Below are 22,615 nucleotides of genomic sequence, written 5' to 3'. Positions count from 1 at the left end.
CAATTAGTTCAGAGCTGAAATTTCTTATGATAAAATGATGACATTATTGCTACATTGCACGAATGATAGATAACATCTATCTGGATTTTTTAATTACCTCCAGATTATCGAAGGAAAATGTATGTATTTTGAATAGAAAGTTAACTAAACCAATTCAAAATCAACAATTTAACCAGCTAACATTAAAAGAAAAGTTAAAGGGCTATGGATATAAATTACAAAAAACTGTTTTACTGGCAGGCATGAAAAAGAAATGATGGGTTCTTTTGAAAATTAAATTCTCTAGAATTAGTATTCCAATATTGATTATCTATACGGGCGTTGAAGCAGAACGAACTTTTTCGAAGGCCGGATTATATCGGGATCAAAATAAAAAGTCTGCTGAAGCATATTGTATGCTATTATATGTATGTGTCTAGATCCAGGGCTGGCCCGAGGGGCAGGCTGTACAGGCGGTCGCCTGCAGCGTTAGCTATAAGGGGGCGCCAAAAATTAAAATAAAGGCGTAACATCTCCTTCAAAAAAATTCAATGTTACTAAAAAAAATGTTTGCCGAGCGTATATGCAACTACGTGCACATGGTTAGAGACTACTAATAATGAGATTATTATCAACTTCATTTATTTATTGTAACATTTTAAATGCTATAACACACCTACTTGTGAATTACTTATAAATTATTTTCGACAAAATGTCAGTTGCCTTGAGGTCTTAAAAACGCCACAAAACATGAATTTTTATTTATATTGGAATATGTTTTATTACCTCGCGCCTCGTTGCTCCACTGCAATTTATGCACACTTTAATTAACTACCGTTATATTCTTTGTTCTGTGGTTACCATACAGTTGTTTGGTCGCTGTTTGTTTGGCGTTGATCTACTTCCTTTTAGGTATTAAATACATAAATTTATTAAATAGTTATAATACGACAAACGACCATTATGTAGATTATTTTAATTACTATAAATCTTAAAATGCTTATTAATCTCGAAAGATAATTTATTATATTATATTTTAATGTATATCATAACGCCTCAGAGTTGTGTTTTATACACAACTCTGAGGCGTTAAATAGGCCAGTGCCGGCCTTGTGTAAATTTAATATCAATTATTTTAAAATAAATATTTTGTTCCATAAAACGATTTTTTGTGCATTACAATAACAAAAAATGAGCATTTAAAAATTATGTCTATGTTCAATAAAACATATTAAATTGAGCAACATTTTATTTGTAGTGTGCATTAAAATAAATAAGCTGTGCATTAGCGTTCATTTATTTTAACAAGATTTACCTTATATAAATGGTTTAATAACTTCGCATTGGCCAACGACACCCGGTGTCACCAATCTGCTTAACTTCGGTCGTTGGCTACACCATCGTTAATGCACAGCTAAATTATTTTAATGCACACACTATACATAAAATATTGTTCAATCTAATATTTTTTATTGAATATAGGTATATTTATTGAATGCTCTTTTTTATTATCGTAATGCAAAAACAATTCGTTTTATAGAACAATTGTTTTATATATTGCTCATTTAAATTGTCCTAATATCTAACATATACTAATATTAAAATAATATAAAATCCATTATTCTACTTCAGAGTGTTCAACACAGATTATTTTATTGGTTTTCTTTAATAAATCGCATATAATTGATTTATGTCAAATGTGTGGAAATCTCATCACCTCCATTCAAGAAATTTTATGTTCCCATTGCAGCCACACGGTCGCTTCTACCGCTGAAACCTAACATGTTTTGCAAACACAGCGTTTTAAATATTAAGGTCTCGACGGACTGGATGATCTTGGGGTTTTCTGTGTCGTCGCCGCCGCCCCCCGGGGTGGGTTTGCGTGGGCGACTCGTGGAGGTTTCGCGTGCAGCCATCGTGGCGCCGCCCTCCGCCCACGCCGATTGTCCTCATGTCGCTTTCATTATGGCTCCTAGCGCCCTTTGGCTTCCTTTTCGCTTTTCGTCCTGTGTGTACTCACATGTGTGCTAAAATTTTCTGCGTAGGCAAAATACCTCGATCGACGATTCAAACTCGTCTCTTAACAGAAAATAATGAATAATATGTTATCGTTAAAATGCAATATATCAAAGTCTACTGAGTGTCAATCAAAGCTTTCGTATTGTTTTTGTTTTGTAGTCCAATTATGTAACACAAAAAGATACTGCTACACGCGAAACGTTATTTACTTTGTTGCCTTATTGAGTCGAGTTAACCGAGTGAATTTAAAAACTAACAAGTTGTATTATGTTGCTTTAATCTAGATTATTCTTATCGATTAAATCTTAGGTTGTATTTTTAAATATAAGTTGTTAAACTGTTCGAATCATTAAATAGATTATTAATTAAAACAGCATTACATCATCGGTGATAGCGTTTATCAAGTGTGTCAGTTAATTATTATGTCGTAAAGTTACATTGTTCAAAAGCGGTAACTAAAACGTACTTTAGTGATCGCGTGTCGCGACTTTTCAGCGAATTTCACCTCGCTTTAAAATATAATAATGCATACGTACTTTGTTGAAATATTTTCCTAGCAGTGAAATGCCAAGGAAATGTGTGCATTTAGAGTATATTTATATTTGCAACGAGAACATATCTGACTGCTATAACCTTTCGTGTGCGGGCGGAATGCTCCAATTCGCGTGTGAAAGAAATAAATAAAATTTGAAAAAAAAAATACAGCTGAAACTGTAAACCAAACGAAGCGTTCCCTCTTATATCTTCCTAAATCTCATCGCTTCGATTAAATATTTTCCATGATCGTTTTTTTTAAAGAATAAAATTTCGCATAGTTTCACGATATAAAAGCGGAGCGCGAATCGGACGCGTGTGTTAGAATCTTTATATGAAACGTCCCGATTAAGAACTACTTTGTATATATCGTCGTTTGATAGTTTTCGATCGTTTCTGAATTTATAGCGACACACAGACACGCACCGTCGACCTCACCGTGCCAATCGACCCAAAACTAATTCGACAAAGCGACACGGTAACCTGTGTGTGAATGGTTTTCGTTCGATCGTTCGATAAGGAAAGGTGTTCGAACGACGAGCCGATTCGTGTGCGAGATATGCGTGCTCGTGCGTATGTACACATTATAGTATGTATAATCAGCGATTTTTACCAATTTCGGCTCGTATTTAGGCTAAGCCGTTCAAACACGCCGGTCTAGAAAAAACATAAAAAATATTTGGGATTTGTTTGGGTACAGTTTTTAGTCAAGCTCTAAAGTGTAAAGTGTAAAGTTTGTATGATGATTTTTGACTCACCTTTCACGCACTGAATTATCGCCTCGTATGAGAACGCCTAAATAATTTCTAAAATTCTTTAAGCGTTCGACTATTATGTTTTGCGAAATTTGCTTTATCAATTCGCATCTCATTAGAGTGAGATTCTTCGACAAAAGGACGTTATATAATATATGTTATGAGAATATCGACTGACGTAAAACATACAAACATTACTCTCAATTTAAGAATCCGTGATATTCAGTAACATTTATAATGAAAAACCTAAAACGCTGATTCGAGTATTTGCTAAGAAATATATTTTATCAACATTTAAATATTATTATTATAATTTTGTATATATCTCAGATATGTCTTTTTGCCATTAATATTATATTTAAAAAAAAACTACCCATTGGCAATACTAAATTGGTCTCGCTGTAAACAAACATCTGTGTTTTTATAACATATTTCAGGGCGGAGTAGTGGATAAATTCGACTATGGAGTAGTGTAATTTTTCTGCCAATTTATATTTATGTACAAAATAAATGCATATGTCATAAAGCCTCGCAATTGTAAAAATCTAGTCTCTCTGGTCTATGGTTTTTCGTGGTCCAGTCCAAGAGCGAGAGATTCTACCAAGTGATTGGTGATGTGACAAAGTATCACAAACTGGTCCTTCGAATGAGTTTCGATACATGGCGAAGAGACTAATTTAAAGACAATCGCGTTATTGTTAAGCTCTGCATTTGAATCTTCCTTTATTGAAAGCTTAATTTACTAGTTGGCCATTTTTAGGCGACCTTCCTATATTTACAAAGATTATGCACAACAATGCGTATTCAATGTGACTTTTCTAGACGAGTGTTTTAAAACTTATAAAAATATGAGTTGCGGTCTGCGTAGTATTCTGCAATTCTTGGGTGTTCCAAAATGCCTATTCATTGATGTTAAGTTTATGCAAACAGTTTTATTATAAAAAAATACACAACAGTTTTTTTAATAATCAGATTAATTATGTCATTTGGGTAGGTCAAAATATCCTCCCCATATCAAATAAATATCCCCGCTATATCATAAAATAAATTATCACTTCTTGGAAGTCTAAAATTCACGCCAAAAGTAATAAAATCGAGTCGGCCCCGTCGCAGTGGGAACGTGTCAAAATTCTGTTTAGATATGCTTCATTCGATTCTCACTTATTGTTATAGAAAGTCTTAATATGGACGCTAAATAACTGAACGTTTCCACTGCTGATTTTATTTGCCTTTGACGTGGATTTTTAGTTTCTTGAATTTTGTCAGAAAAATGCATTTAATGAAATACTATGAATCTTAATGAAATGGAAATATTTAAAAAACGACCACTGCCCGGCCAACTTTTGCCCCTCCTTAGAAAAAGCTGAAATGACGTCTCTGCTTTTATAAATTTAATATTTTTCGTTCTTCCATCCTAAAAAATTATTCTTAGTGATACGGAATAATTTATATTCCACGATTGCAGCTAGCAACCCATATGTCAATGATAAATCGATAGCATTGAGATTCTTTGAGTCATTATTCTTGGAACGTCCTTTCAGCGCCAGTGCTACTTATTAATTACTGGAAATCGCAGTACATTCGTAATTTACGAAACATACTTGATCGTGAGTCATGTACGTATGTCTTGATTTAAACTTGAAATACACTTTGAAGTTGTGCGGTTATAAAAATATTTCTCGATAAATCTAGGTAAATATTTATCTGAAACCATGCACGCTTATTGATTATATCTTGAGATATTATAGTAGTTTATAATAATAGAATAGACGACCTCCAGGCGCGGTCGGTGTGCGAGAGTGGAATATTTTGAAATTTTATTATACATAGTAATCCGAATGCACCTATGAGGTCAATCGGGTGATATTATAGTACATTCGGGTGATATTAACGCATGCTAGGAGAGCAATTGACCTCAGTAAGTTACGAGGTCGGGGGTCTCTCTGTAGAATGAAACGTACTTTATGCTCGCCTTGACGTGTTAATACGTTCAAGTAATAGTAATTTGGAGCAAAAACGCATTAATCATTCATTGTTTTATACTGTCTAGTCACGGTTACCCATGCATGCTGAAATTGCTGGTATGTAGCAATATTACTTCCAAGTCGAAAATTTCTGACAATGTTAACTTGAACTTATTCAGACATTTTGTAAATTTAAATTAATAATTGCGTTCAAGTCTAGTCGCGTTTCTTTTGCAATATAAGTAACGCCAGTTGAGGATCCCCTGCATGTTGGTAAAACAAAATAATAAATACGCCGTGCCATAGAGTAATTATGCTTTTGACGGAAATGTGGCACAGGGGTTGAGTCATCGGACAGTGACTGTCGGCAGATAATGGCACACATGCTGTGTCATCGGCCTGTATAGTGTTAATAAGGATATTTTGAAGTATCAAAGTAAAATGTGATTTGAGTAGCTTTTATAAATATATTTCAATATATGTGCGTGTATAATATTTAATATTTCTTATGCAACAACCCACTTAAAATCTATATGAATGAATATTGCTAGAAACTTCTCTAATAAGAACCACTCATGGTCTGAAATGAAGATGATGAAACTCAGAGGCACAAAAAAAGCTTGAAAAGTATGTCGTAATATAGAAAAAGTGGTAAACAACGAAAAAGTTAACTGGTTTAAAGTTTGCGAGATTAAACCCATTGAAACGCGCTCAAATTGCTGCGTTGAAAATTCCTTTTTTTTCTTATTTTCTGCTTTCATAGGCTTCTTTAAACTTCTGCAATTATAGACTTGATGAAATTTTTTTTATTTTCTACGTCCTATATGGAGATCCTACGTTTCGTTATTTTAACTATTGTATTGTTTTTCCTGTTTATAAGCAAGGTTGTTTTATATGCTCTCGCGTGTGTGCTAAAAAAAGATTTATTGTGATTTGTTCGTTGTGTTTCGGAGTCGATACTCCATTTCTGCGGCTTAGTGACGATCAATGGGGTCAAATGCGAGGCGGCGACCCTTCGTTGACCCCATAGATTGCGACTTGGCTTTGAACTCCTTTCGCTCGTTTTTCTTTTCGGCAAATGCAAATGTGTTTCGCATAAATAGATAGATAGATGTTTTACTTGTTGCGCGAGACCAATAATGATGCTACTTCTGCCTGTAAAATACAAATAAAGTATATATACACACAGACAACGGTTAATCTCCTCGGTAAAATAATATTTATACAGCGATGTACGTCATTAAGTTTGGGCGTGTGGGATTGCTTTTTCACGATTTTATATTTTCACCACCTTTTTCAGACGGATGGGAAAATGGTGTTTGACGTCATCCAGCGGATGGAAGACACCGAACCCTTTTCCGAGGAGCTGCTGGCTGCCATGAAACGGTTGTGGGCAGATCACGGGGTGCAAGAGTGCTTCGGCCGCTCCAACGAGTACCAGCTCAACGATTCTGCCAAATAGTGAGTATTTACTAATAGTTCTAATCAACTCCTGTATGTGTGTGCTTTGTATGTCACACTGGTTGGATATGGTCGACGAAGAACACCGTTCGGTTGTTGCCTATCGACTTTTTCTTTAGTGAGTGGGAAAACACTACAATGCTTTGAACGCTCAGCGACAGGTGTCACTAGAGCTTAATAAATATGATACAAAAATCAATGTATTTATTTATGATAAATAATTTTACTATTTGCTATGTATTTTCTTAAACTATCTAATACAAATAATAATTTAAAATTGTACTGTAGTCTAAAATATTTTATTAAATAATTAATAATTAAAATAATTGCCGTTGTCGTACTGTAAAAGTGGTTCTATTCTAGGATTAATAGAAAGTCGTTTGTTGACGCGTTAATTTCAAATATCGACCATAGAGCAGATCTACTTGATTTGAATTTAATTTTACCGATTATTATATTATCAAGTACAAAGTTTTTAATTATGTATTACTTTTAAATCATTGCAATTATGAGTATTCGTCATATAGCCTAAAGTTCGGATTGAAGTGATTCAGTACAGCAATGTAATGATTTATATACTCTTAAAAATAGCGTTCCTTTTAATTCTCGATCGTCTGCCCAATGCGATGATTCGGGGCGGAACCAGACTATTTGTTAATGTTTAACAAAAAAACTATTGTTCCAAATAGGATCAGATATATAGAATGCAAATCCGTTAGATGCTAGGTACTTGATGGCGGATATATGTAATACGCTCCTTTGTATTTGGCACCGACAGTTGCATTGTTCAGGTAGTCTCGGTTATTTTTTTTATTGTTAATAGATAGGCGAATAAGCGTTTTAAGAGCAAGCCGAATAATTTCGTAGCAACGATTACGGGGTTTCTCAACAACCCTTATTTTATTATTTAATTCACAAAATATTTAATATATACATATAAACTTTCATACTGTCTACCAAAAAAAGTGGCTAAAATTAGTGTAGTGGTGATTTTTGCGCATATTTCCGATTACCAGTAATAATTTAGCTATGTGTGTATGTTAATTTAAATTTATTTTTTTATCCCAGAATGGGAATCTCTGCTCTATGGAGTATTAACTAATATAATTTAATTATTATATAAGAAAAGTAGTAACACAAACAACAAAGTTCTTTAGCTCAGTCGATACCGTGTGTCCAAATTTGTGTGTTTCGTAATTTTAAATTCATGTAACAAAATCACATACGTATTCATTTAGCGCTTTAGCCAAAGATGTTATTAATATTATACATATTAACTAAACTAGTTGAAAAAAATCGATTCTATAATAAAATCCGTTATTGCAAATCGCGTAACAATAAAATAAAAATGTATTTAAATAATTAACACTTTACGGTCAATATACACGGTGATATTCACACGGCACCCAATAATTATTAGATATTTGCACAATATAACAGACAAACAGATTTCTTTCTACTACTAACAAATACAATTAAAAACATATTTACTCACCTCCAATAGGTATACTCGTAACAACTTATTCTGTAATTATTTATACATATTATGTATATATTTTAACACTAATGAAATTTTAAATTTAATATTTATGTTTGTGTGTCGCGGAGTTTTAATTTTAGGATTGGTATTTTTTAAACTATTGCCATAATTAATAGTAAAGCTACCCCTTTTTTAAATTCCGGGACTATAATATCTTTCCATATTCACGAGTAAGCCGAAATTACGTATTACTGTGATTTTCTCCTGATATCGGCTTGTCTCCTCTGAAATTGTCTGGAACTGGGCACACCTTCAGAATTATTCAAACTTCCTGGAAGGTAATATTCTGACATCGGATATATTTTATTTTGAAGATTTTTTCAACACTGATAGACGCATGATTCGCTGTTTTCTATTTATGTGCACTTCTGGCCCAAAAACTTTGAAGGTTTTTGCTTTGCATCTTTGCTTTATATGATCTTTAAATGTTTCTTCTCTTTCATACATTTTGTAATCACAAAACAAAATAATTTTCAAGTCGATAAAAATCTCTCAATACAGATAATGTATTATCAAAAAAATCAATATAATTGATATTATATTACAAAAAAGCGAAGCGTAGTCTATAAATGTTAAGTGGCCAAAAAATAACTAAAATATCCAAAACTTACCTAAATCGGTACAGCGCTAAACCAGCAAAAACCCTATAACCCTAGCGTCTACTTGGTTAGTCGTTTTAATATAATGTATATCGCCCTAATTGGTCAGTAATTTCGATGAAAATGTCGCCATTGTTTATAATTGGTCTTATTGTCTCTTTGAGATATATGTATCTATAAATGTTAATTTCCATCCTTCCATAAAATATTATCTCTTTTGTGACTCTTTTGTATTACTTAAAGCCTTCGAACGTATCAAGTAGTTCATTGTTATTGATATGATGCCTCAGAAAATGGGATCGTAATATGTAGCAATCTATCGACATTTTTCGCTGTCAACAGTATCAAAGTTGAACGGTCGTGCGAATATCCGTAAAATGTTAAAAATAAAGAAATCATTGTAGAGGTTACAAATTTTATCTTAATCTGTATCTTTAAATATGTATATTTGGTGATTCTAAACATAAATTTATTTTTATTTTATTAGTACGCGATCTACAGTTTGCCGTTTACTGATTTTACCACAGAATATTAAAAACAATCATTAGGAAACTGTATTTTATATTTAACGTTAAAACGTTAATTAAATAAACAGTTATGATGGTTTACAAAAATAGTTGAGGTTCTAATTTTCGTATTTCGACTGCATTTTTAGGAATAATCGGACGCGTATTAAATGACAAACATTTGTTTTAAAACATGTTTGAGCATATAATAATTAAAAATCTTGGTTCTGGGATTTGAGATGAACCATAAAATGTACATATTTTACACACAAAAATTATATAAAAATAATTGTTTGAATGAGCTATTAGTCGCGGCGCGACCAATGGCGAGTTAATCGGCTCGCATTTAAACATATTGCGCCAGAGCTTGCGCGTTCGTCGTTTTCTTCAATTTTGTTTACTTTAATATTACACATAAATTGTCGGTTAGATGTTGTATTACTTTTATATATGTTTTTGGTCGTTTATATTTAGATAGTATTAAATAAACATATAATTCATACATATATACAAGAAAACGTTAATTTTTATTTACATAAATTGAAATACATTTCGAAAACACACAGTGTTTATTATATCATACCGATCAAAATGTATTAATATTGTACATTAATTTAATGCGTCGTCAAACCATTGTGTAAAATTCACAATCGCATCAAAGGAAAGGTGCTATAATATTAAATCAAAATTTGCGTTATGTCATATCACAACGATTATTTTTAACGGTGACATTTTATATTAAAATATTATAATTTATTCGTTCAACTTGGTCATCTTGAACTTGAGCGGTTCGACTGGCACGTACGTAGGACTGACCCTGTACGTCAGCGAGCCGTAATGGTAGCCCATTCGGTACTTTCGGAATATCTGCAATAGTAAAAAAAAAAGTCATCACTCATGTCATATTATGCGATGGGATGAGATGTGACCCACCTTCGCCAGCATGATCTGCAGTTCCGCTTCGGCGAACCGCTTTCCCAGGCACGTCCTTCGGCCGTAGCCGAAAGGCAGGCTGACGAAAGGGTGTATCTTGTTCTTGTGCGGGCAGCCGCTTTTCATCCACCTTTCGGGCAAAAATCGCTTAGGGTCCTCTACGTATTGTTCCTCGTTCGACACGACGTAGTGCGGGAAAATTATGTGAGTCTGAAATGTGCGAGCGTTACTTTATGTTTATTCGACGGATGTATAAGATATAATGTATTCACCCCTTTGGGTACGTGATAGCCTTCGATTACGGCGTCCGACTGCAAACATCTCCCGTTGCCTAATATGACAGGATACATTCTGAAACGCGTTGAAATAAATTCATTATATTATAGTTACAAAGAAACAAGTAAGATATGGATGAGACTATGTAAATTGTGTGTATATAATGGGCCACCTGTTTGTTACGCGGACGTGTCAAAATTAATTACCTCAGCGTTTCTTTGATGCAAGCCTTCAGATACGGCAGCTTTTCGAGCACTTCAGCCGTAATCGGATCGTCGATATTGGGCAAGGCCGATAGGAGCTCTCGTCTCAGTCTATCCTGCGAGTCGGCGTTTTGCGTCAGTTGATATATGGTCGACGATAATGCCACCGAAGTCTGCGGACAGATAAAGCGCTTTAGTAGGGTCGGGCATGAAAAAGAATTTGATTCGAAAAGGATAAGGATCGCGTTTTGTGAGTACTTTAAAAAAGCGTTGCATGACGCTTGTTCCTTAACAGCACGTATTGTCGCAAAGTATCCGCATTGCTGGATATTTTTAGCGGACGTCGCTATGTATAAATTTAACATGTGGGTGTTTTGTGTGTAATAGTACCGAATTGTTTAGTTTGTCCTCCAAAATGTGTTTTTTCTTTGTTTGAATTAAGGTCGTTATGGTGCGGCTTAAAACCGCTGATTTACGATCGCGAATAAGGGAGGGGTTTACAGCGGCGCTGTCATTTTAATTCAAAGGCAAATGTTTGTTTTCCATTTTTCGAATTAACTTCATAGCCTATTGAATAATGAACGATAATTTTTGACGCGTCGAGTAAAATTGCGTATGCCACTACGTGCGAATGTTAATTTGTTGCATTATTTTGTGTTAATTGTTGAAATATATATATATATATATATACGAATGTAAATATGAAAGATTAGCTGGAAAGGTCATCATATATTCAATGCTATTTATTTGCTTAACATTTAGACGTCCAAAGGCATTTACATATGTCACACTCAATATGGTTTTACCATTGCAGTCTTATTTTCTGAAGCCATTTTAAATAATTTGATGACAAAATATACTGTATTTTATTTCATTAGTCCCAACCATTATACCTAGAATTGTCAAATTACTGAAATTCGTTGTAATTTAATCCATCGATGGATTTTGGAAATAGTTTTTTGACCACTCTGTGCCAACAGTTCATATCTTAGACGTGTGATTTATTGTCCACATGTACGTAAATGTAAAACTTTTGTTTTTACATTTACGTACATAAATTAACTTAATATTTTGAGAACATTAAATTCCGAATCGTGAAGTTGATATTGACGAATCAATTGTCAAACATATATTATTTTGTGCTCTATTTTAGGTCACTAATTTAAAGATATCTTCGGAATTTTATTTATTATTCGAACATTTGACATATTTCATTAATTATGAAATATAATATCAAAAAATGACCTTATTCTTTCAATGTAATTTACTATTTTGTACATTTCGGGCGATATCTAGGCTATAACTTAGTGAATGTTGGGTTTTAGGTGCTCCAACGGCGTTAAGCATTTGAGTAGTATTGCCGTACATGTACGGTGATTGTTCTTTTACTATTTTGAGATACTCCAGATAGTTATATTATATATTTACATATAAATATAACTAAAGAAATAATTTATAATAAACATTATAATTATATGATGTTTTTTTTAATTTGATTTAATGTAAACAACGTAATCAAAGAATACGAAATAAATGAACAAAATAAAAAATATTTCATATTAATATTGAGTCTCTGAATTGTTGTAAAAAAATTCCATTAAAGCCGAATAATATAAAAAAAATGTGTAAATTAAATATATAAATTTGAATAATAGACAAGTGTTAAAATAAATCATAAAAAATTAGTTAAAAAATCAAATAATTTTACCAGTAGATACATATATATTTCTACTAGCGAAAATATAGTTTAATTGATAGGCGCTAGCGAAATTATATGCTGCTCTAAAATGTTTATGAAATTATTAAACAGTTGCGAACGTCCATTTTCTGTTCAAACCCAAACCTAACCTATTGAAAGTTCTATAAGTAATTATAGTTTTTTAATTTTTATTATGTCAAGTGCAAAATATTTCTCTCAGGGTAAAATAAGCAATCGCATCTCGCATATTGCTCCATAGTTTAAAAATTAACGATATTACTACCGACTTCTAATATGAGAGTATTGGTTCAAGTGTATTCAAACTGAATTTTGGTCAATAGGAGGGCGCAAAAACAATTATCTGTCGTTTTTTGGTCAAAATTCGGTTTAGATATGCTTCATTTGATTCTCACTTATTATTAATATGAACACATTTCCACTGTTTATTTTATTATTTTTGATGTGGATTTTAGACAGAGACCCCCCTTGAATTTGGCCAGAAAAAATCATATCATTTAATGAAAAATATACATTTGACATTTTGAACACGCGTGATTATTGACAGCTGTCTGATTTATAGTGCTGCCAACATATTGAAACTAATTGGACCACCCTGCCAATTCAACACGCTTATATTACTTGCTGATAATTTACTACTTAAAAAATGATATTTAATTAGTACAATTAGGTATTAACACAAGAAATAAAAAAATACGCAATGGAGAAGTTGTAACATATAAATGAACAAACAATAATATTTGCATCAAAGGACAAAAAAATTGTCACGGTGTGGACTAGGCGTGGCTTATCAAATAGGTACTATTCCCATATAGTAAATTCTTATATTATGTAAAATAAACTGAAGAAAGAAAAACAAAGATGTTTAAAAACCTAATTTAAAATCATATCTTCATATGAAAGATTGCTTATCTAATATATTAAAGTAATAAAAAAAGCAATAAATTCCGTGCGTTTAAAAATATGTTGAGAACTATTTGAGTTGTGTAAATTACAATTGCGAATAATTAATTAAATACTAGTTACAAGGAGGAGCGAAACATTCTTTCTTTTGTCCTTGCATTCTGTGGTACTTTTTTTTCTGATAGTGGTCCCAACATCTGGAACGAGTACAGAGTTTACCCTAAATAAATGATATGTAACAAGCTTAATTTTTGTGATTAAATAAATTGAGCCGCAGTAGATTCAATAAGAAAATAGTTTTTGGTTTCAAAGGATTTTAATTGTGCAGTTGTAAGGTTTTAAGGGCGGATGTAACTCGTCGCTTTGTTCCGTATCCGTAGGATGGCATTTCAGAACCGCCCCGAGCGATAAACCGTAATTGGACCCACCAGCGGAGATGAAAATTCTCGCGTTCAGTTGCGCTTAAGAAAATGGGTCAAAACAGTATATTTCTCACCGTGTCTACTCCCACCAGAAGAAGGTCCAAGGCCAGCACCGTCGCCAATTTGGGGTCGTCGTGCTGTCTGAGTATACCTTCGACTAAGGACTCGGATTTTTGCCGCTTGCCATTTCCGACTTGATCGTCCGCCACCATATCGGCTTTCAATCTCTCCACAGCCTTTCCGATGTGCTTCATGCAGAGTCTGATTGATTAAAGCGGCAATTAGGTCAAATTTTACGGTGAAAGGCGCTCTAAGCGCTTTTCGCGAACTCACTCTCTGAAGTCGTCTAAAGCGCCGATGTACTTGACGTAGGATTTGGTTTTGTAGACTCTCCAGAGAGGCAGCCGCAACTCCACTTCGGCCACGTTCCAAAAGAACGTGTTTATGGAATTGATGATGCCCTTTGCCTCCGAGTTTTCCGATAGGTCAGCTTCCAAGCATCCCAGCCGCGTATCCAACGCCACTCTTCCTATAGCTTAAAAGCGTAACGGTTTCGTTAACATTTTATGTAATGCTATGAAAGGATTTTTTACGCACATTCTAACGCCCATTTGTATATTTCGTAAAGGAACTCGTCTGGCAACTCGTTATTCTTGTCTTTCATTTCTTCCATTCTGAAATAATGGTATTATATATTAAGATGTTAAAATGTTGGATTTTTATTGATATGTACCTCGTTAGGAAATCTTCGGCTATTTCGTTCAGCGGTCCGATGAAATGTTTAGCGGTGGACGGTTGTAGCATCATTTGTTGAACTTTTCCTCTGAAGTTATCCCACGCTTCTCCGTGTCTAATGAAAAAATGAAGATTGACCAGACATGACGAGCAAGTTTGAGTTTTGACAACCCAATTTTGGGCCGCGATCATCAATCACGCTAATCAGCGATAAGCTCGACGCTACCATCTTGATATTTCACCCTCCAGGGTAATAAATGCAACAGGTCGACACACTTTACCCAAACTATCTAGCAACCCTGAATGTGATCGATTGATCTTGGCCATGATTTACTTTTATTTTTTGCGCGACCTCGTGCGAAGCGGACCGAAACTTATGTCAAAATTAAATGCCTTACACTCCGATCACTCCAGCTGAATCGCCGAAAAAATCTCTTCTCAGCGTTTTCTTGTAATGCGATAGTGACGGCATAGAAGGTCTGTGCGGGAGCACCTCTTCTTGTCTGAAGACGCTCTCGATCGATTGAGGGGTGAACGCGAAAACAAGGTCCGGATGTCCGAACAATCCGCTGACTCGCACCACCTTTCCGTATTGCTCCCTGAGAGACAGCATCACCTTGTCCAGCTCGTCGATCTTGTAATGACCTGATTCGGAGTTAGCGTTATTATATACGGAACATTGAGTTTATCGTTCGTTTATAGCCATATTCACCTATGAACGGCGCGAATCTCCACGAGTTACCAACTATGGGTAGCTTTTTCGGTCCCGGTATTTCCGTGTACGGTTTCACATCAGTTCGCTCCCACGTTCCGTTCTGGAGCACTTCCACCGGCACGGCCGAAGAAAAGGTTGACCTCTTTATGATCCGGATCAGTTTGAGACTCATCGTGACTTGTTTTTATTTTTAGATCAAGTTATTATGCAAAACAATCAATGTTGCATAATAATAAAAAATGACAGATTTGATCGCGTTCTGATAAATTACAATGATTGCATCATTAAGAGCTTTAATCGAAGTAGTCTCAATAGTATCTGTTTGCTAGCGAAACTGATTGCTAATATAAGTTCCTTGTGTGTCGTCACTTTCGCTAATGTGCACTTATCAACTGCTATTGTATGTAAGGTATATGAATATATTAATTATAACTGGTATTATGCTGCCTTTAGAAGTCTTCGCATTTTTAAAACTTTTGACATAACTTAACTCGACTTTTAATATAAAATTACTTGTATTTATATTTAATTTTAGTTAACCATCGTTTATGTTTATAAACCAGAACAGATAAAAATGGCATATTGTAAAGAGCACACGTTTTTTAAGCATTCCATTCTGGTCGAGTACTAAAAGTAAGCAAAGACTTTTAAAACAACACAATACATACAAGAAAAGGTCCGAATTGCACTATGGTTTTTAATAAAACTCGAGTTCAAGTTCTCGGCGTTCACACTACGCACATCACACGCGGGGTGGTGGTGGGTTGCAAGCGCGACTTGTTCACATGACGATGAATGATCACAGAATGATCGACTCGCTCGCTTCCCGGAGGCCGGGCGCTTTGCCTTCCCTTCGCCGCGGCTTCGCCCCACCAGGTGGCAAGTTGGTTTGCATAACGCAAAAAGCGGTGGGCGGGTGGATGTTTGCAGCGCGCGTGCGTTTTAATTATTGTACTACTTTTTTCTTCTGCGTACTGTGTGTGTTTGTTTTACCGTACCGGTGCGCTATGCGGAAACGTACAGTTTAAAAAACTTTTAGTTTCGAAAAATTCACACGTTGTTACGCAAATCGCGAACGAAGGATACACGGAAGAAGAATTGATGGATTGTAGGTTGGAATCGTTATAAGTGGAACTTACAGTCTATTTATAGCGCCCAAAATTTTGATTATCAACTAAAATGTTTGCCATGTGATTGGTAGGTCGCCCTGAAGGGCGGTATTAATATATATAAATACACAGGACGGTCTTGGTACGTTTGATATAGTTGTATATTTTTTTTTTATTTAAATCATTTTATTATCATTCTTTTTATTAAAAAAAATAGCCCTGTTCTCAATGTGTATTATATGTGTATTTGTTTTTGTGCACTGACTCTTGAGAAAGAAGAATCTGTGAGATTTTTCTTTATTCATACACTTCGGGGATGGCTGAAATTTCATTACTATGAAGTTTTATTTTTAGAGTAGCGTGTATTCAATTAAATAATTGCTGGGGGGTGATGTCTACAATCCGTCGATGCTCAACAAACCTGAATGGTTTGAATATTTTATTTGAATATCAGCGGTGGTGTTGTATTTAATTAAATATTGCCAGAGCGTTAATTTTGACATAATCCCTCCACCCCCCGTTATGCATGTATATAAAAGGTGATCTAACTCCAGTTTACTATTTTAAAGAAAAAACCCAAAACTTTAGGATAATTTTTGTTCAAACCCAAACCTAACCTAATGAAAGTTCTAAAATTAATTATAGTTTTAGTATTTTTATTATGTCAAGTGCAAAATATTTCTCTCAGGGCAAAATAAGCGGAAGAAGTACAGACAGACGTCGCATTTCGCATATTACTCAATAGTTTGTCTGCACTTTGATATTACAATGTCTTAAAAATATGATAGCTATCCTTACCGATATTACTACAGACTTATAATATGAGAGTATCGGTCAAAGTATATTTAAACCGAATTTTGGTCAATAGGAGGGCGCAAAAACAATTATCCCTTCTCTTCTCGAGTCAAAAATCCGTCATAGTGAGAACGCTCGGTAGCGTTCCCACTGTGACGGAGCCAACTCGATATTGTTGCTTTTGACGTGAATTTTCGACTTCTGAGAAGGGATAATTGTTTTTTGCGCTTTCCTATTAGTCAAAATTCTGTTTAGATATGCTTCATTCGATTCTCACTTATTTTTAGTTGTAATATTGTTATAAAAAGTCTTAATATTAACGCATTTCTACTGCTAATTTTATTGTTTTTGACGTAGATTTTAAATAGCGTCTTGAATTTGCCCAGAAAAATTCATGTCTCCCCTGGGAAAACGCCCCTGCATTTGACATTTTGAACACGCGTGATTATTGACAGCTGTCTGATTTATAGTACTGCTAACATAAGAAATTTGAATTGGGGTCAACTTTATATTCATATGTATGTATATAATCATAAAAATAATGAAAATTTAAAATCGCGTCGAAGCGTATACTAAAATAGCACCTTACATTTTGTGTACATATTTATTAACACGAACCGGCTTAGTGCGCGTTTTTAGTCACGCGGTAGCAGGAGCGCATACTGGGTGAGAAGGTACGTGAAACTGAAAATTAATTTATACATATATAATTATTCTAAGACGCTTCTATATCCGCTGTGGAATAATAGTATCTATTTCCATACCAACAAAGCCTATTATTGCTTAACGTAACGAATGTGACTTCAGACGTTTTAGTTCTCAACGGTATATTAGTTCTAAATGGTATCTATTTACATACATAAACAAAATACACGAGGCTCACTATTGAATGCGTGTATAATGATATCGTTCTAAACTGAAGAGTTTACAGTGATCAATCATAAAATATAATCTAAATAATTCTGAAAAATGGCTGATAACGCAATGACAGTTGTAGATAAAAGCATTTACGTTTTATTTAACATACATATTCGTTAGATTTGACTGAATATAATTATTCGAGTTGCAAATAAACCAGGTACGTTTTAACCGTGAACATATTACATATATTTGAACGTTAACGTTGATCAAACCATATAACGCTAATAAAATGTATTTGATTTTATGTCTTATTAATAGTTATTTTGATAGAATAACCATGATATCCATACAACAAAATACTTACAGGTGCACTCATGATTTAAAGTTTTATTTTTATTGTCTATAAATCCAAGTGCTACATCATTTGGTATCATCTTCAATTAACAATGTGTAAGAAAAATGCACTGTGATTATGATATTCACCGTTTATTTAATTGATTTGTAATAAATACATATATTAAATAATAATTCAAAAGTCAAAAATCAATTTTTCTAGTTTTTACGTTTCCTGAAATTGGAATACGACAGCACAAAATAATCCTAAATAATCTAACTTAACTGTAATGACAAGGCATAGAGACGACTTCAATCCAAAATTCAAAATAATAAATAAAATAATTAGTCTCCTTAAGTGATTCCTTCTCTCATGATCATTTTTATCACAATGTCGAGCGAAGCATTCAAAACATTTATATGTCAACAGGTGAAAATAATTCATTAACAACTAAGTTGCATCCTCATAAGATGTATTAAAATATAAATTTAAATATTCACCACTAATAGCCGTCTCTAGAAACTATTCATAACCTATACTTAGTTCACATTTGTACTCAGAAGTGATCGATAACAAGAGAACCCTTGATACTAACGTGTCGTTGGCTTATGAAGTACACTCTGGAAGCATCGTGTTGATAGATACTCAAATACTTGAGTTTATCGGGTCGAATATAATTTAATACATCTAAACATTGACTGCAGGCGTTCGTTACCTATATCCTGATTAGGACCAGTTAACTTAAGGAACCGGCTACATTTTTAAAGTTTCGACCAAACGAGATTTGACATTGAATTGACTAATTCAAGTTTTTCCGGTTTTCGATCTTTGTTGAAACCAACAATTCTTAATCTATTCTTTTACCATCTTAAGCGTTCTCGCTTTTATTTTTAAAATAATATTATATTTGACATTTTGTTAAGAGTATTGAACGCTAATTGTGACATTGGCATTGATAATCTCTTCCGGTAAAACTGATTGTTTTGTTTACTGTAGAGAGAGCGCAAGAATGGTTTGCTGCTTTTATTGAATATGTTAGGATATTTAATTTTATCTTGGCTCTAATGAAGCCACAAGAGCGTTTAGACAAGGTTGAACGTGAAACAACCGCGGTAATAAATATAATAGTCGAAAATTATACTCTAAGCTCTTTTATTGCTAATGTATGTGGTAACAGAGTTACATCTCCAGAGACAATTGTTTTATAACACGGTGTTGTCATAAGAGGTTCATACTTGAAACTTTTTATTGTCACGGTTAATGTTCATTTTTTTCTTCAAAGTCAGACTCATACGATTTGAGTTTAAAACCATAATTTTGAGATTCATATCGTTTCGATACCTGTGTTTGAATGTTGCTCGATCAACTTTTATTTCGAACTGTGTGAAACGAGCGTAAGGAGAGATGTGCCTCTATAAAAAACGAGCTTTTTCGCTTTCGTTCGCGGTCGAGGCTGTGTTACGTGGTGTACGTAATATTTTTTATCGTACCGTTTAAGATGACACACTCGCTCGGTTTTGTTTGTTTGTTTGTCTCTGTGTTATGTCACACACTATTTCCGAACTATATAAACTTTCATGGCGATTTCCCAACCCGAGAAGGCTTCTTCCGCGCCGATCCTAATTCGTCTTATTTGCTCTCGCACGCACCTAAAAGAAGACACGTATGCAATTTTAGTTTACTTTAGATTGCTACACACGTGCTAAACGCTTGGTTTATTTTTTCGCGGTGGAGCAATCGCTCTTACTCGGATTATTACAAAATTATTAATGCGCTTTGTCGAATAATTGAGATACTGTTAAGTTGCTGTGTCGCCTGTGCTTCTGTACGAATTTTACGTAGTGAAATCTTATTGTCATATTGTACGTGTGTATATTTTGTGTTACGACATTAATTATTGTCGAAATAACGCATAAACAACGTACGCAATAACAAGTAAATGCATTTCGTTTTTATTGTATAGTATATACTATTATTATAAACGAAGGCTGTTACACTGATTTCGTTAAACTCATTTTACGATGCGTAAATTGTCTGAACAAATATTTATATTTTTCTCCTAATACGTGTTTCGTACATAACTTCATATTGCAGTATGTAATAACTAGGAAAAGACATGTGTACATATGTGGAAATCCCTCATGAAATCGATGCTATAAATAATAAATACTCACCCTATGCATACGCCTCTTATTACAACCGTACTCGTATACTTGTCTGTTTTACTATGAACGTAGAGCAGAGCTTCTTAAACTGATGAGTTTGCATTTTTAGGCCCTGGACAGTAAGATTAGTTTTAGATTGTTCAAGTGTAAATGTCTAAATATTTTCAGAAAGAGGAACATTTACTAAAGTAAGTTATGGAATTCTAGCCCTGAGGGGTATGACTTCGCAGCCAGTAATATGCAGGTGCAAAGTCACACTATTGCGACAAACTATGATGGGCGAGATGTTTTCTCCGAGCAGTGGTGGAGAAGCTGGCGCAGGGATGTTGTCGGTGGGAAGGAGTAATGTAGCTTAACCATTTTCAACGACTGCCATTCAAAATATTTTTTTATTATTGAATGTCAGTATTGATGTTTGAATATGTTATTCTATATCTGATTTGGGTTATATATAGTCAGATAGTGTTCATAAAATATGCGTTTTAGGAACAGTTCCTACTTATTAGATATCGAAAATTTTCTCGCTACGCGACCTGCGTCACGCCTTATCTTATTCGTATTCATGACTTCGTATTTTAATTAATTATGTCTATGATGAACGACGCGGATCCCTCTCGACTTTTCATCCTTGAGATGTGTGTTTTGTACGTATGTACATACATTGTTAATTTTCGTTGGGTTCGCTTTTATCGCAGAACGTGATCGGACTCTGTAGCCGCGTGTTTCATACGTTATTCATACTTTGGAGATTAACGCCTTTTCCCCACCTTTTACGCGATTGAGGCCGTGATACGAGACGCGCATTATTGATAGCGTTAGCTGAACGTGTAAATATTTTTTTAATTGTATTTGGCAAAATCGAACTGAAGGAAGGAAAGCGTGCAATGCACTCGTGTAATAGCCGCTAATTTGCATTCGCGGTGAATGCGCGCATCTCGACGTTGCGCAATATGGTGCTCGTTAAAAGTGCACGAAGGAAATGCGATGCACTTTTCCCAGTGTACGTTACGTTCGTTAGTAATAAGAGCTGTTTTGTATTGTAATATTAGGAAACTTGAACGGAAGCTTTTCCGACGATGGAAACAGGAAAAACTTTGATAATCAAACAAAATTAATTAATTAACTCGTGGCGCTTAATATAAAAATCTAACCGAAGAAGTAAGAAAGTTAATATGAGTAAGCACGGACGAAATAGAGAGAGAGGTGTTTTAATGAGCAGCGGAGTTCTCGTTTCAGAAAAAATAAACCAGAAGCTGTGAGTGGATTAAGGGTTTATATGCGTCGTCTGGTGTATGTATAGTTTCCTTCCGTGTGACAAATTTTGTTTTTATAAATTAAAGTTTGTACCCAGGTTTATTAAAAAAAAAACACAGCTTTTTAATTATGAATTCAACTCACGATTAAGTAGTCTGCTTTACTTCGTGCGAGTTCGGCTGAACTCTCGTTGCTTCCAAGTCGGAAGCTAAGTTATGGAAGCGTCAAGTTCTCACAAGTCTGAAGTGAGCTTATAAATCTTTAATGTTAAGGGAGGTCCTTCGCTATTTCTACTTTAAATCGTCTGGCAAATGCGAAGATTCAAGGCGGAATTTGTCATTGTTTTTCCAATGTTATCAATTTTGTAACCCACACGCATTCCTGTGCCACCGACTGTATCCATTACGCGGATAGTCTTTGACAAAGTGCAATCTGATCCGTTCAAACATGCGTCTATATAATGCGGACGAAAAATTTTTGAATTGTAACGTCCCGACAAACTTATACATCAGCGCTGTCGAACTATTTTAGGTCTTAGTCACGTGTCATTTTTTTTCTTTTAGAAACATTTCGTGATTTAAAACACATTTTGCTGTTGGGAGCTGAAAAAGGTCACCGATATTTTAGATCGTTTACGGATGGTCATCTCAGACATTTCCATGTGCTCGGGTAAACGAACAAAAATGTCAGATGTGACCGTTTTTTTTGGTAATAAAAAAAATATTTTCAAAACACATTGTTTGGTGTGCCACAAAAATAAGTTCGCGGGCTGCTAGTTGGACATCGCTGTTCTATTTCTGCCCTTCCCCCCCTCATGAAATAACTGAAATGACCCT

The 22,615-nt window shown here is 34.4% G+C and overlaps 2 protein-coding genes and 1 long non-coding RNA gene across 3 annotated transcripts in view; 2 read left to right on the top strand and 1 right to left on the bottom strand.

The window, feature by feature from the left end:
• The window catches only part of Galphao (G protein alpha o subunit), a 69,399-nt gene that overhangs the window by 32,727 nt on the left and 14,057 nt on the right, over positions 1-22,615 (top strand). The window contains exon 4 of the mRNA XM_088184910.1: positions 6,552-6,712. Within this exon, the coding sequence (XP_088041036.1) occupies positions 6,552-6,712 (161 nt within the window). The remainder of the gene's footprint in view (positions 1-6,551; positions 6,713-22,615) is intronic.
• Positions 9,854-16,082, bottom strand: Cyp49a1 (Cytochrome P450 49a1). Its single transcript, XM_088184911.1, has 11 exons — positions 15,930-16,082; positions 15,259-15,656; positions 14,945-15,191; positions 14,545-14,661; positions 14,409-14,485; positions 14,145-14,346; positions 13,886-14,072; positions 10,773-10,942; positions 10,563-10,641; positions 10,291-10,500; positions 9,854-10,224 (listed from the first exon to the last, which is right to left on the bottom strand). Exons 2-11 carry the CDS (start codon positions 15,431-15,433, stop codon positions 10,111-10,113), a joined length of 1,578 nt encoding a protein of 525 aa, XP_088041037.1. The 5' UTR covers positions 15,434-15,656; positions 15,930-16,082; the 3' UTR covers positions 9,854-10,110.
• Positions 15,609-18,701, top strand: LOC148235925 (uncharacterized). The gene is made up of 2 exons (XR_015809413.1): positions 15,609-17,351; positions 17,552-18,701. It is a non-coding gene; the product is annotated as an uncharacterized LOC148235925 (long non-coding RNA).

The sequence above is a fragment of the Plectrocnemia conspersa genome, unplaced genomic scaffold, assembly GCF_051122295.1.
Source record: "Plectrocnemia conspersa isolate PC_06_02 unplaced genomic scaffold, ASM5112229v1 ptg000004l, whole genome shotgun sequence".
NCBI lineage: Eukaryota > Metazoa > Arthropoda > Insecta > Trichoptera > Polycentropodidae > Plectrocnemia > Plectrocnemia conspersa.
The sequence above is the reverse complement of the archived record's forward strand: the minus strand, read 5'-3'. Positions and strand labels throughout refer to the sequence as shown.

Excerpts from the sequence above, each read along its gene's own strand:
- Cyp49a1 (XM_088184911.1), bottom strand. The coding sequence starts at position 15,433 with ATGAGTCTCAAACTGATCCGGATCATAAAGAGGTCAACCTTTTCTTCG. Across the intron at positions 10,943-13,885 it reads TTCTGGTGGGAGTAGACACG|ACTTCGGTGGCATTATCGTC; the intron begins GTGAGAAATATA and ends ATCTGTCCGCAG. Across the intron at positions 10,501-10,562 it reads GCTATCACGTACCCAAAGGG|ACTCACATAATTTTCCCGCA; the intron begins GTGAATACATTA and ends CGCACATTTCAG.